The sequence below is a fragment of the Enhydra lutris genome, unplaced genomic scaffold (genome assembly GCF_002288905.1).
Source record: "Enhydra lutris kenyoni isolate GAN:26980312 unplaced genomic scaffold, ASM228890v2 scaffoldscaffold26, whole genome shotgun sequence".
Classification (NCBI taxonomy): Eukaryota; Metazoa; Chordata; class Mammalia; order Carnivora; family Mustelidae; genus Enhydra; species Enhydra lutris.
This window is the reverse complement of record NW_019154110.1, coordinates 25,064,646-25,078,393: the sequence shown is the minus strand read 5'-3', so window position 1 is coordinate 25,078,393 and position 13,748 is coordinate 25,064,646. Positions and strand designations below refer to the sequence as shown.

The 13,748-nt window shown below is 39.5% G+C and overlaps 1 protein-coding gene across 1 annotated transcript in view; it reads left to right on the top strand.

The window, feature by feature from the left end:
- The window catches only part of LOC111151473 (IKAROS family zinc finger 3), a 92,939-nt gene that overhangs the window by 19,835 nt on the left and 59,356 nt on the right, over positions 1 to 13,748 (top strand). Inside the window, exons 2-3 of the mRNA XM_022509484.1 lie at positions 3,705 to 3,758; positions 6,358 to 6,459. Coding sequence (XP_022365192.1) covers positions 3,705 to 3,758; positions 6,358 to 6,459 — 156 coding nt within the window. The remainder of the gene's footprint in view (positions 1 to 3,704; positions 3,759 to 6,357; positions 6,460 to 13,748) is intronic.

Below are 13,748 nucleotides of genomic sequence, written 5' to 3'. Positions count from 1 at the left end.
GGAAGAAGCAGGCTCCCTGCTGAGCAGAGAGCCCGATGCGGGGCTCGATGCGGGGCTCGATGCGGGGCTCGATGCGGGGCTCGATCCCAGGACCCTGGGATCATGACCTGAGCCGAAAGCAGAGGCTTTAACCCACTGAGCCACCCAGGCGCCCCTTTTTTTTTTACTTTTTTTAAACGCTATCAAACTTACAGAAAAATTGCAGTGCAGTACAAAAACTATTTTTTCAAGAATTTTGAGGCTAAGTTGCTGATATGATGCCCTATCACACTTGAAAACTGAAATGTACTAAAGTGTACTACTTCTACATAACATAAAACAACGTCCAAATCCGGAAATAAACACTGATACATTACTACCATTTAATCCTCAGACCCCATTCAGATTTCTCCATTTGTTTCAACAGTGTTAATTTACTGCAGGAGGAGTCAGCTCAGAATCACACATTGCATTTAGTTGTCAAGTCTCTTCACTCTCCTTCAGTCTGGAACAATTTCTTGGTTCCTCAATCTTTCATGACTTTGACAATTTTGGGTATTACTAAGCTAGTTATCGTGTCAAATATTCCTCAGTTAGAGTTCATTTTCTCATGGTTAGATTCATCTTATATGTGTTTGGCAGAAATATCACAGAAGTGATGCTGCCTTTTGTTATCAGATGGCACATAACTTTCATTTGTCCCATTACTGATGATGATCACTTTGTTTAGTTACAGTAGTGCTCTTTTCATCTTTGTAATAATAAGTAATTTGGGAGAAGCACCTTGAAACTATATAAATATTCCATTCACCATCTGACTTTCAGTTTACTTACTTATTAATGTCAATATGGACTCATGAATTTGTTTTTTTCAGTAAGTTATAATCCAGTACTATCATTATTATTTGGATACTTCCCCTGTCTCAGATTTGCCCAATGGAAACCCCTTCAAGATGATTTCTGTATCCTTTAACATATTCTCTTCATTCTGGAAGCATTTCCTTGCTTTGCGACACAACAAAATGTTCCAGACCCATCTTATACTTTTCCCTGCCATTTCTTCAAGCCATTTCTCCAAGGAGCCTCGTTCCTTTAAGCGGAGAATGATATTTAGAAGTTAATATCTGGATGCCAGAAGTTGTTGTGGTGTTATTGCTCCCAGGTACTCTCAGTGGACAGGGCTAGGGACTATATATATATACATATACATATACACACATTTACATCTGTATTTTATATCTGTTATATAGAGTAGAAGTCACATGTTCACACCAGTACCTTCATTTCCAATCCAGTACCACAGGGTTTTTTGTATTTGTAACTCCCTTCTCTGACAGAGAAAAATCTGGCTCTTATCCTTGCTATATTTACTTATTTGATCAAGCCTCTTTATACAATCAATCATCCATTGCCTCTACCATCCCTTCCTTAGCATGGATGCTTTTCTTACCTTATTTGGGTTCTGACATCCTGTACAATAGCTATGGTGCTATTTGGACATTCTTTTCAACTGCTCAGGCTATGACACCTCCATGCAAGGCTGTCCCTAATATGTAAATGCCCTCTTTATTCCACTCAAGTTCTGGTATTTTACACTGGAGCACCCCTATGCATGGAAGCTCTGCCCACTGTCCCCATGTAGGTGCATTGCTTAACCCACTTGGACTCTTAAAACCCACACCAGACCACCTCTCTGCATAGATATCCTATGTATCATGCTTAGGCTCTGACTCATGCTAAGCTGTCCCTTATCTTGGATACCTTCTTTATCCTTCTTTGACTCCAGCATTCCAGGTCAGGCAATTCTCCTGCCTGAATGCCCTCTTTAGCCTACTCAGGCTCTGGTTTCCCATTTGTCTGCTTTCCGTATAGAATCCGTCCTTACCTCATTCAGACTGCCCATTCCATATGTCATACTCTTCAGGGTAGTTGGTCTCCAGCAGCCTGCCTTGGGCTCTGTCCCTTCCTTGCATAGATATTGCTCTCTCCCATCTTAGGTTTTGACACCCCATACCAGGCTGCTTCTTTGCTTATTTTAAAAATATGTGTATTTTCCCTGCCTTTATGCTTTGCTGCTATCATCTAATGGATAATCTATTAAAAATTTAAAATTAAAATAGAATATAAATACAGTGACTATATTTTTCAAAACAAAAATTAAAATATGACCAGACAACAGTATTGAATATTTGAAATTAATACTGTCCTGAACAGTTTTGGGTATATGATCATCATTAAACTAAAGAACAAAGAAGATTTTCCAGCAATGGAGGAGTACCTCCTATTGACTCAGCCTTCCAACAGATAACAATGATAGATTGTGGACAAAATATGAAAAAATCTATTACCTGAAGGCATTGGAAAATGTCAGAACCAACCTGTTTTTATGTTTGTTTGCTTTAACCCAAGGGTAGGCACCAGTTTTAGCCTCAGGGTGACCAAAACTTGGGTAGATAATCTGCAGTTACACTAGCTTAAGAAGCCATAGCAACTATAGCAATCTGGGAAGTAAGGAGGGAAATCTTGGTATGAAAGAGGCAGATGGCTTTTTTATCTGTAAATTCTCTGGCTGCTCCAGATCTCTAGCTGATCACTGAACCACACATATATGGGGTCACACTCTGAGCAGCCCATCTGAGGCTAAAATATTGAACAGAGATTTATGCCTCTGCAAGATACCAGCTTGTGCCAATTTCCCTGGGACTATGAAAGTTCTCTGATCTAGAAAAATCCTCAATTCCAGGCATGCTAGAATATTTGATTACTCTAGTTGCTGCTCACTACAGACAGAATTCGAGTTTGAGTCTAGGCAAGTTATCTGCATGCTTTAAAAAGTAAACTAAACAAAGAAAAACTCCTATACTCTCCAGAGGAATTTAACAGAATCCAGAAATTCTGTAACATTTCATTTATAATGTCCAGGGTACAATCCAAAATCATTAAGTCATAGGAAGAAGTGGGAAAATGGGACCCATACTCAAGATAAGGAAGTAGTAGAATGCCATCTTTAAAGTGCTAGAAGAAAATTGTCAACCCAGAATTCTGTATCAAGTAAAAATATCCTTTAAAATTAAAAATGAAATTAAATAAAAATCTTTAAAAAGGGATGGGGCAATGCCTGGGTGGCTCAGTCTGTTGAGCATCCACCTCTTCATATTTGCTCAGGTCATGATCTCACAGTCCCGAGATCAAGTCCCACGTCGGACCCCACACTCAGTGTGGAGTCTGCTTGTCCCTCTTCCTCCGTCTTTGTCCCTCCCCCCACTCCTCCCTTGCTGTCTCTCTTTCTCACTGTCTCAAATAAATAAATAAAAACCTTTAAAATTGAAGGCAAAATAAAGATATTTACAAATAAATGAAAACCAAGAAAAATTGTCACTCACATAGTTCCATGACTAGAAATGCTAATAGAAGCTCTTTTGACCAAAGAAACATGATATCAGATGGGAACTCATGTCTTCAGGAAAAAATGGAAAAGTACTAGAAATGTTAAGTACAAAGTAATAATTTTTTTCTCTTTGTTTCTTTAAAATACAATTACTGTATAGATAATTCCTTTTATTCTCCTTGAGGTACTTTTTAGGGAGGATAGAGGGAGGAAAGAACAGTCCTGTTCTGAAGAGGAAATCTGCTAAAGCTTCCAAAATGGTATCCTTATTAAATGCTCCAAATCTGAAAAAAATTTACTCTAAGTAGCTAATATTTATAATCCTTTTTCTTTTCAGATACAAAAACAAATGTGGAACTGAAAAGCACTCAGGAACAGTCTGTGTCCACAGGTAACATCAGGTCTTTCTAGAAATATATCTTTACTGAAATTACCAAAGGTAGAAGAATATTCTGATCACAGTAAAAATGCTATGGAAGTATGTTGGAAAAAATTTGGTTTTCTCTTTCTGACACAAAAATAACTCATCCATTTAGATTACATAAATTCTTTGGCATTATTGGGCCAAATCACACCCTACTTAATGTTGATCACTGTTGTTTTTTTTCCTTAAAAAAAATTTTTTTTTTATTTAAGATTTTATTTTTTTTTTTTTATTTATTTGACAGAGAGAGATCACAAGCAGGCAGAGAGGCAGGCAGAGAGAGAGGAGGAAGCAGGCTCCCTGCCGAGCAGAGAGCCCGATGCGGGGCTCGATTCCAGGACTCTGAGATCATGACCTGAGCCGAAGGCAGCGGCTTAACCCACTGAGCCACCCAGGCACCCCTAAAAAAATTTTTTTAATGGACTAGTTTAAATAAAGACAGTTTTTGTTGAATGGTGTAGTAGCTTCTATTTTATCTACTTGTGCTTTTCACCATAGATAGAGGTCAGCAAACCTTTTTGTGTAAAGGGAAAGTTAGTACATTTTTAGACTTTGTGTGGGCCATATATAGTCTCTGTTTCATATTTCTTTTTATTTATTTTTTTAAATTTTATTTTATTTTTTCAGTGTTCCAAGATTCATTGTTTATGTACCATCCCCAGTGCTCCATGCAATACTTGCCCTCCTTAATACCCACTGCCAGGCTCACCTAACCCCCATACCCCTTCCCTCCAAAACCCTCAGTTTGTTTCTCAGAGTCCACAGTATTTCATGGTTCATCTCCCCCTCTGATTTCCCCCAATTCACTTTTCCTTTCTTTCTCCTAATGTCCTCCATGTTATTCCTTATGCTCCACAAGTAAGTGAAACCATGTGATAACTGGAGGAGATTATGCTGAGTGAAATAAGTCAAGAAGAGAGTCAATTATCATATTACTTTTTAAATAAATGTTTAAAAATGTAAAATATAAAAACCATTCCTACCTCCTGGGCCCATACAAAAACAAGTTATGGCTAGATTTGGGTCTCAGGCCATAGTTTGCTGACTCCTGTTCCAGAATAAACTATAAACATTTAAAATCTTTTCCTAAAAATAACTTCTATGTTCTCTGGATTGATTAATTCACTTTGGATAAAAATTAATGCTATATTACAAAACTTATCACTCAAGTATCTTTTTGTCAATTATATTGTCAATTATAACCTTATATTTTAATTGAACCTGTACCTCATGTTAGTTGTTCAGGTGTGCACTTTATATTAGTCATTTTGAGCTTGAGAAAAGTGAGCTACTATTTAGAACAGTGTTTTAGAGTTCACAGAGTATATATTACAACATGCAGAAATGAGCAATTTAATGTGTTTATAAATAAAAACATGAGTCCATGATAACCATATTTTTAACACTTCTTCATCATGGATTTTATGAAATATGTTTCCATTTTACTACTGGATTCCAGCAAAAGTCCAGCTCCATGTGTTCAGTCATGGGTGCATCTGAAAGGAATGCACCCAAGAGTTTCTAGTCACTTCTCCTACTTCGCTTAGCTTTAAAAGCCATAGGATTCAGTATCTTTGACTATTTGTTGTATGTAATTGTTACTCAATAAATATTTCATTGAACATTAGGAAGGACATTAGGAGTTTGATAGAAAGTGAATGAGTTTTTAGTTTATTTCTTTTGTTAACATCTTTTTAAGCTACCATGCTTGAATATGAAATAATACCAGCTACATATTCCTTTTTTTCTAACATCTAATATTATCAGTATTTATATAATATATAAATATATTTAAATGTATTTCTATTAAACTTGATTTTTAATATCTTTGCTATTTGTTTAAGCATGCTTTTATTATGTCTGTTCCCTTTCACTTATGAACTCCTGTAATACGTTATATTTCCCTTACTCCTTTGTCTGAGTCTGCATTATAGACCTGTATTATCTCTTGTCTGAGTCTTGCATTATAGTTATGATCTTGTCTTATCTACATCTGCAAATTATAAGCTCCTTAAGGACAGGAATTATGACTTACTCATATCTGTAGCCTTGTCTGCATTTAGTAAATGTTCAAGGAAATAAAGGAACACGAGGGTCAATACATCTTCCTCAGAATCACATTTATAATGTGAACAGAAAAGGAAAATAAGATTTGATATACTGTTGCTTATGGGTTTTCTCTCAGGAAAACATGTTTCCCAAATTGGGTTATGCCAGTGTTGTTGAGCTCAGTATTTCTCAACACTGCATAAATGCTTCTTGTTCATAAATAGCAATAGCGTCCTACTGAATATTGTGAGACATACCAAAAGAGAGAGAATTTCTGCCAGGAAAGAACGTGAATGCATTTTAACTTGGGTGCACCCTGGGCATATTTCTGAACCTTAAGAGTTTTCACATATATTCCACTTGGGGTATATATGAAAGGGATACTGGGTCATTAAGAGATTATGCTAAAATGGGATTCTACTTAATAAAAATATTACATTTTTATATATAAAAAATTTTATATTGTAAAAATCCTTTAAAGTTGGCCTACACAGTTAAAATTCTTTTTATCTTCTAGAAGGCCCAGTGATTTTGAATGACTACGATTTAACCAAACCACATGAAACAGAAAATATGGACAGTGCAGAAGGCCCAACAAATGAAGATGAAGATCTAGGAGGTGAGTCATTGTTACAGACTAAAAATAGTTATAGATATGGTTGAGGCTTAATATATAGAAGAAATCAGGATCTCCCAAGGAAAACTTGGATTTATGGATTGAGTTGGGAGTAATTAAGTTTTCTTCATTTTATAAACTTAGTATTTAGGGGCTCCTGGGTGGCTCAGCTGGTTAAGTGTCTGCCTTTGGCTCAGGTCATGATATCAGGGTCCTGGGATGGAGCCCTGCATCGGGATCCCTGCTCAACGGGGAGTCTGCTTCTCCCACTCCCTCTGCCGTTCCCCCTGCTTGTGCTTTCTCACACACTCTGTCTCTCTCTCATATTAATTTCTAAAATATTTTTTAATATTTAATTATTTGCCAAAGGATATCAGCAAACTTTGAGAATTTGAGGTGCTTATTCAGAGTTCAAGTATACCAACTTCATTTTTAAAATGTGTATTTGACTCTTTTCCATTTTTTTTTTTTTTTTTAAAGATTTTGCTTATTTATTTGACAGACAGAGATAACAAGCAGGCAGAGAGGCAGGCAGAGAGAGAGGAGGAAGCAGGCTCCCTGCCAAGCAGAGAGCCTGATGCGGGGCTCGATCCCAGAACCCTGAGATCATGACCTGAGCCGAAGGCAGCGGCCCAACCCGCCGAGCCACCCAGGCACCCCTCTTTTCCATTTTAAAAATAAGGAATGTTCATTAGGGAAAGTTTGGGGTATATCCCAACACCAACAACCAGTTCTCCAATTCTTCATACAGTAACTAGGCATCCAACAATCCAATTCAATTCTCTTACTAACTCCTGGAGTTAGCACGGAACCCACAGTTTAAGGGCTCAGTCCCACAAGACTGCCCTCACTTTAGACACCAGTTGAAACTACCAGGTATCCACATTACCTGCACTTCTGTCCAGCCTGGTTACATATGCAGGGTTTTTCACAACTACTACCCTCAATTTTAATAAGGTGCTAGAATCTAGGAAAGCACTTTACTTACCATTATTAGTTTATTACAAACTCAGATGGAAGAGATACATAGGGCAAGGTATGGAGTAGGAGGGGATGGAGCTTCCATACCCTCTCTGGGCACACCGCCCTCCCATCATCTTGATGTGTTCACCAACCCAGAAACTCTCTGAAACTTATTGTTCAGGAATTTTTTTTTTTTTTAAGATTTTATTTATTTATTTGTCAGAGAGAGAGAGGGAGAGAGAGCAAGCACATGCAGACAGAATGGCAGGCAGAGGCAGAGGGAGAAGCAGGCTCCCCGATGAGCAAGGAGCCTGATGCGGGACCCGATCCCAGGACGCCGGGATCACTACCTGAGCCGAAGGCAGCTGCCCAACCAACTGAGCCACCCAGGTGTCCCTGTTCAGGAATTTTTATAGAGCTCGGTCTTCAGTCCCATCCCACCCCATCGCTTTGTCTTTCTGGTGACCATCCTATCCTAAAGTTATCTAAGGTCCTTACCCAAAGTCATCTCATTAGCATAAACTCAGACGCAATCAAAAGGAGATTGTTATGAATAACAAAAGATGCTCCTATCACTCAGGAAATTCCAAGGGTTTGGGGAACTCCTGTGCCAGGAACCTAGGACAAAGACCAAATATATTTTTGTATTTTACCATAAGCTACCCACTGGTCTTTGACCATGAATCTCTTACAGCAAAAGGATTGTAAAAGTCAAGGTACTGGTAGGGTGCCTGGGTGGCTTAGTGGGTTATCAGGTCACAGTATCAGGATCATGATCTCAAAGTCATGGGATTGAGCCCCTGTCAAGCCCTGTGTCTGGCTCTATGCTCAGTGCAGAGTCTGCTTGAGATTCTCTCTCTCTCTCTTCCTCTGCCCGTCCCCCTGTTCGTGGGCTTTAAATAAATGAATAGATAGATGAATGGATAGAGTAGATAGATAGATAGATAGATAGATAGATAAAATCTTTTAAAAATAAATAAAGTCAAGGAACTGACACATTACTACAGTCATATTCAGTCATTAATAATTATTCCAGCCCATCATCGTATCATATGAAAATGTCTCCCAGGGTGAGGCCACTTAGATTTGCCAGCTTCCATTTGATTTTGTCAGGTTCCAAAAACAGGACTGGTCTCCGCAATATATGGCTTCCCCTTTTCAGCATCTGGTATAATTGAACTGAGAGACAATATATATTATCCTCTTGCCCTGAGCCTCTCTTGAGATTTTAATGTAATACTGGATTTCCTTCATTACGTAACCCTTTGATTCATTTCTTTACCCTCAGCTATGATTCTGTCTTCATTTCTACCTGAACCTTTCCATGTTTGGAAGGAACTTTAGGTTTAATGGCTGTGCTGGTCTAGATAGCAGGCAGCAATACTAGTCTAGCAAGTGCCTCCCCCTCAATCCATTCTTGTACAGGGTAGAGGTACTCAGGTACAAAACCAGCTGACTCTTTATACCACTAGCAGCAGAGCTGGTTTCACTGTTACCTTCAGTTTGGGTAAATGGAGTGAAGGCATAACCTGAGCTATCAGGCCTTTAGCTATTCCAACATTAAGATTTAAAACTGTAGTTTCTTGCCTCAGAATCATTCTGTTTCGAGCACTTGTTGCAGCCCTATCCCATGACTACTCCATCAAGTAGGAAAGAGAAAGTTGAGGTGATGAAGAAAAAAAAGTTGAGTGAAAGAAAAAAGTATGGTCATCAAACCAGTGTCCTCTCCCCTTGGGAAGAATTATAGTCATACCAATATATTCCTCCCATGGAAAGAAATTGCATAGTCACATTAGTGCCCTCCCCCAACCCTCTTCCCCAGATCCACCAGAAAAACAGGAACCCATCAGTGAGGATACTCCCTTAGCCCTGCTCATGTTGAGTGTGAGCACACATTCTTAAAGACATATACACAAGCCCTTCATGCCTACAAGTTCCCCTGTTTTAAACATTTCGGTTGCCTATTCCAATTCTCTATGAAACTATTCTTCTGAGGACAATATCTCTCTGCCTGTAATTTAATATTATAGGCTGTAAAGTGTATTTCTTGTCCTAAAGAAATGTGATTTGGTGGTCCAAATTGGTACAGTATCTTCCAATCCATTTTTTGTTAATACTCTGACCATTTGCATCTACCACCAGGTAAGCAATGCACAGTCCAGAATCAATGTCTAAAACCCATTTGTGGGACGCCTGGGTGGCTCAGTTGGTTAAGCAGCTGCCTTCGGCTCAGGTCATGATCCCGGCGTCCTGGGATCGAGTCCCGCATCGGGCTCCTTGCTCGGCGGGGAGCCTGCTTCTGCCTCTGCCTGCCACTCTGTCTGCCTGTGCTTGCTCTCTCTCTCTCTCTCTGACAAATAAATAAACAAAATCTTTAAAAAAAAATTAATAAAACCCATTTGTAGCCCTTCTACCCTGGTTACTGGCATTGGTTCAGTATAATTTACTTGCTAGTGGGAGGGGCCTTCCCTCTGAGGACTCTTTCCCATAGACATAGGCTGCCTCTGTCTCTCTTGTTGGCATTTTGAGTGCAAAGGGAATATGTCCAGATTCAGCCCTCTGTATTGCCGTGGTCCCCAAATGTCTCCTCCTTTCATGAACCCAGGTAGTCACTTCAAATAAGTACAGTGTGATATCCACTTGGTTCTAATGACCTTCCAAGCCTGGGAGGGGATTCTTCTGATGGGCATCAACATATCCTACTTTAATGAACCCCTCAAATTTCTATACTGATTTCTGTATGGTCATGCTTTCAATGGACATCCCTTTAAAAGACCAGTTTTCCTTCTGCCTATCCCTATGGCCAGGCCACTGGCCATCACCCATGACTCAGGTAAAACCCAAAATGTAGATAGAGGCTTTTGTCATTGTTCCATTCCTCCATCACTGCTAGGAAAACAGCATGGAATTCATCCACTGAGTTGATTTGTTTTTACATCTTCAGTCGGAGTGGTGGTCTTCCAAACAGGACATTTTTCATTTACCTTGGAACTGCCACCCATAAACCAAGCAGCTCTTTGTTGTTCAGTCACAGCTGTTTATCATGCACCATCTAAGTAATGATATAGCTTCACATTGTTCCGAAGTCGGTCCCTAGGGGAAAAGACTCTCTGCTTGTGAGTACCTCCTGCTTGCATGCCTCAGGTAGCATAATCCTGTATAAACCATTTCTGTCTTATTATGGAACTCTCCTGGGCATTGCTCTCCCAAAAGTCTTAGAGCATTTCTGTGACATCACCTAAGACAGTATGTGTATTTCAGATGTTAAGACTGTTTTTGCACTGCAGTCATAGGGGCAGTTTCAGTTAATGTCCAATAGCAGGCTGCTAATTGCCCTTCAAATGGAATTCTCCATTCCATAGTCCTAACAGCTGCTGGGAAGCAATTTCAGGCTTTTGTCATAAACCCCAGTTTATGCTCCACATAGAGCTACCACACAGACTCTGTCCCCACCCAGCACTGCCACTTCTCATCTCACTGTGGACTTGGGCAATCTCATCCATCCCCATTTAGCATTTTGAATTAATAGGACAGATTTACATGCCTTCTGTTTTATAGAAACAGTTAATTCGCCAGTCACACACAGTATCCATGGCCATAAGACATTCAGGTAAGAGATGCAGCCGCTTCAAACATACTAGCTTTCCTCCAGACTTTTGCCTTAATCCTTCAACCCTTCCATTCCTAACTGTGACCTATCAACAGGTTTTGGTTTTATAAAATGAAGTAAGGGAGATGTTCCCCAGTCAGACATAATATCCATTCTCATAATACTTTCAGGTAAAGGAGACACAATTTCTTCACATAGAGCCTATTTAAACATTCCTATTTCCATCTAAGCTTCCACCTTAATCCTATCAACCCTTAAACATTTCTATATTCTCTCAAAGTGAATATTCCTGATGGGCTTCACTAACAAGTTTTTTTGCTTTGTTTTGTTTTTAATTTTTTTTTTTTTTTTTTTTTTTTTGAGAGAGAAACAGTGAGAGAGGGCATGTGCGAGGAGAAGGTCAGAGGGAGAAGCAGACTCCCCATGGAGTTGGGAGCCCGATGCGGGACTCTATCCTGGGACTCCAGGATCATGACCTGAGCCAAAGGCAGTCATTCAACCAACTGAGCCACCCAGGCACCCCACTAACAAGTTTTGATACCACAGTGAATGAGGTTGCCATGTCAGGGAGTCCCAGAAAATTTTCTTCTCCACCCCCTGACCATTTTACCCTTTCATGTGCAGAAGGCTTTCCATCCCTAGTGAGAGGCTGAGCCCTGTCCCCTTTGTCATGACAAAGATTAATCTGCCTATTGCCTTAGCTAATTTCAGATCAGATTTCTGTTTGTAATCTTTGTCTTTTGGTTTTGTAAATTCCTCTACACTGGAATGAATAGAGTGGACTTGTTTGGGCGCTTTAATGGAGGAAGACTGTTTGGTCCACCCAATCTTGCACAGTGTTGTCTTAAGATCTTTGTTTCAAACCCTTCAATGTCTGTTTCCTTTATCCTGTTTCTTAATAAAAATCTAAAGATTTTCACCCTGCTGAGATGAGTCCTTTGACTCTCCCCTTTCTTTCTTTTTCTTTGTTTTGGCCTTAACCAATGTTTCCTTTATTCTTCTTATTTCTTAGTAACCATTTACAATTTTCCACCTTGTTGGGACAACTCCCTTGATTCTCCCTTCTGCCTTTCCTCATTTTCTCATTAATTAACTTAATGTTTTCATTAGCCTCTGTAAAACCCAAGAGGGGAAGCTAAGACTGCAGATTCACTCTGGTTTCTTCTACTGTTGCTTGATTTTGGAGTAGGAAGGTTACATGGGGTACCCATACAAAAGAGGCTCCCTATTCTGTGTTTTCTTAGATTCTGTGTTTGTCTCTTTGGAATCCATTCATCATAGGACCAGTTTTATTAATTGTATTGTCTTATTTTTGTATGCTTTGATATTTGAGGCTTTTATAGACCTGGGAAAAGATTGCTTTTCCCAGGGGTAGCCAATTCTTACAGATGGCAGAAGGGTTAACCAGGATCATGCTTTTCATATACAAACCAATCAGTCCAGAGCCTGTAACTCCCAACTATCTCCTTACCTATTTCTCATATACCAAGCTAATATTTCCCCTGCCCCAAATCATCCCACAGCCAAGTATATCAGGTAACTAAAGACCATTCTGTGTCCCAAAGTCTTCCAGGATTAAAGCAGCCAATCCTAAACTGTTTACTCTGCCTGCCTTGCCTTTTCTCAGAAACTCCAGTAAAAACTCTGGCCTAGGATTTCCTTAACTGCTCTTTTCTGCCTCCTGACTGACACTGGTGCTTTCCTCTGTGGCCCTGTGAGGGCACTACCCCTCTATGGGTCCTGTGAATATAATAAACTTCTTCTTTCCAATCTTTGTCCTCATCTCCTCCTATGGCTTTACTAACTTTACCATACCATATCCAATATGCACATTCTTATAACACCCCCTTAAACCACAGCATTTATCATGACCTTGGGAACAGGCATATTTAATGAATGAATATCTCTGTTATCATAAAGCCAGTCCCATATGGCTTGCATACAAAGTTTATCAGCTGTTTCATCTGGATGTTCCACTGGCGTTTATAGAGGGGGTCAGATAGTCCTCTTCTCAGAGTAAACTGATTCTAACAGTGGCTTTTATCTAGTCTACAAGGCTGCTGTGTGTCTGGATCACATACAGCCATCTGATTATTCCATAGCGTGCTGTGGGTTGGATATCAACCCAAACATGCTTTTCTTCTCTATAGAATCAAAACCAAATACACTTCCCTTAAATTAGTCACTCTTACTGTCCATTTTAGTAATGGTTCTTCAGGAGCTAATGATACTGATTCACAAAATGAGACCAGCCCTTTCACACTATATCCCCTGGTTTCAGTAGTTTCTTGGTTTTGCCCTCCAACTGTGTGAACTATCTTTTTGGGACCAGAGGCCTTAGAGGTACTCTCTATTGTTCCCTCAAATTTTACCTTTGGGGGCAGCTTTGAGCTTAGTATCTGAAGCTTAAAGTGACTGAATTCTGAGCTTGGTCCAACATCAAGGTTTGATCTAACACTCTTTTTTCATTTCATTTTAGTTAATTCAGTTAACAGTAACCAATTTCACTTTTTTCCTGTTAGTTTGCGTTTCCTTATGCAGCCAGTGATCCAGCTCCACAGGAAGGAGATCTATCTCTGAAAACCCTTGGTAATTTTACCTTTAGTCACTGATCACAACACAGCTGCTTTTCCATAACATGGGTGACCATGTGGCCAGGAAATCAGAGGTTCCTCCTTCCTTGCTCTTTCTTCTTTTCTCTTCCCAAACCACATGTTTC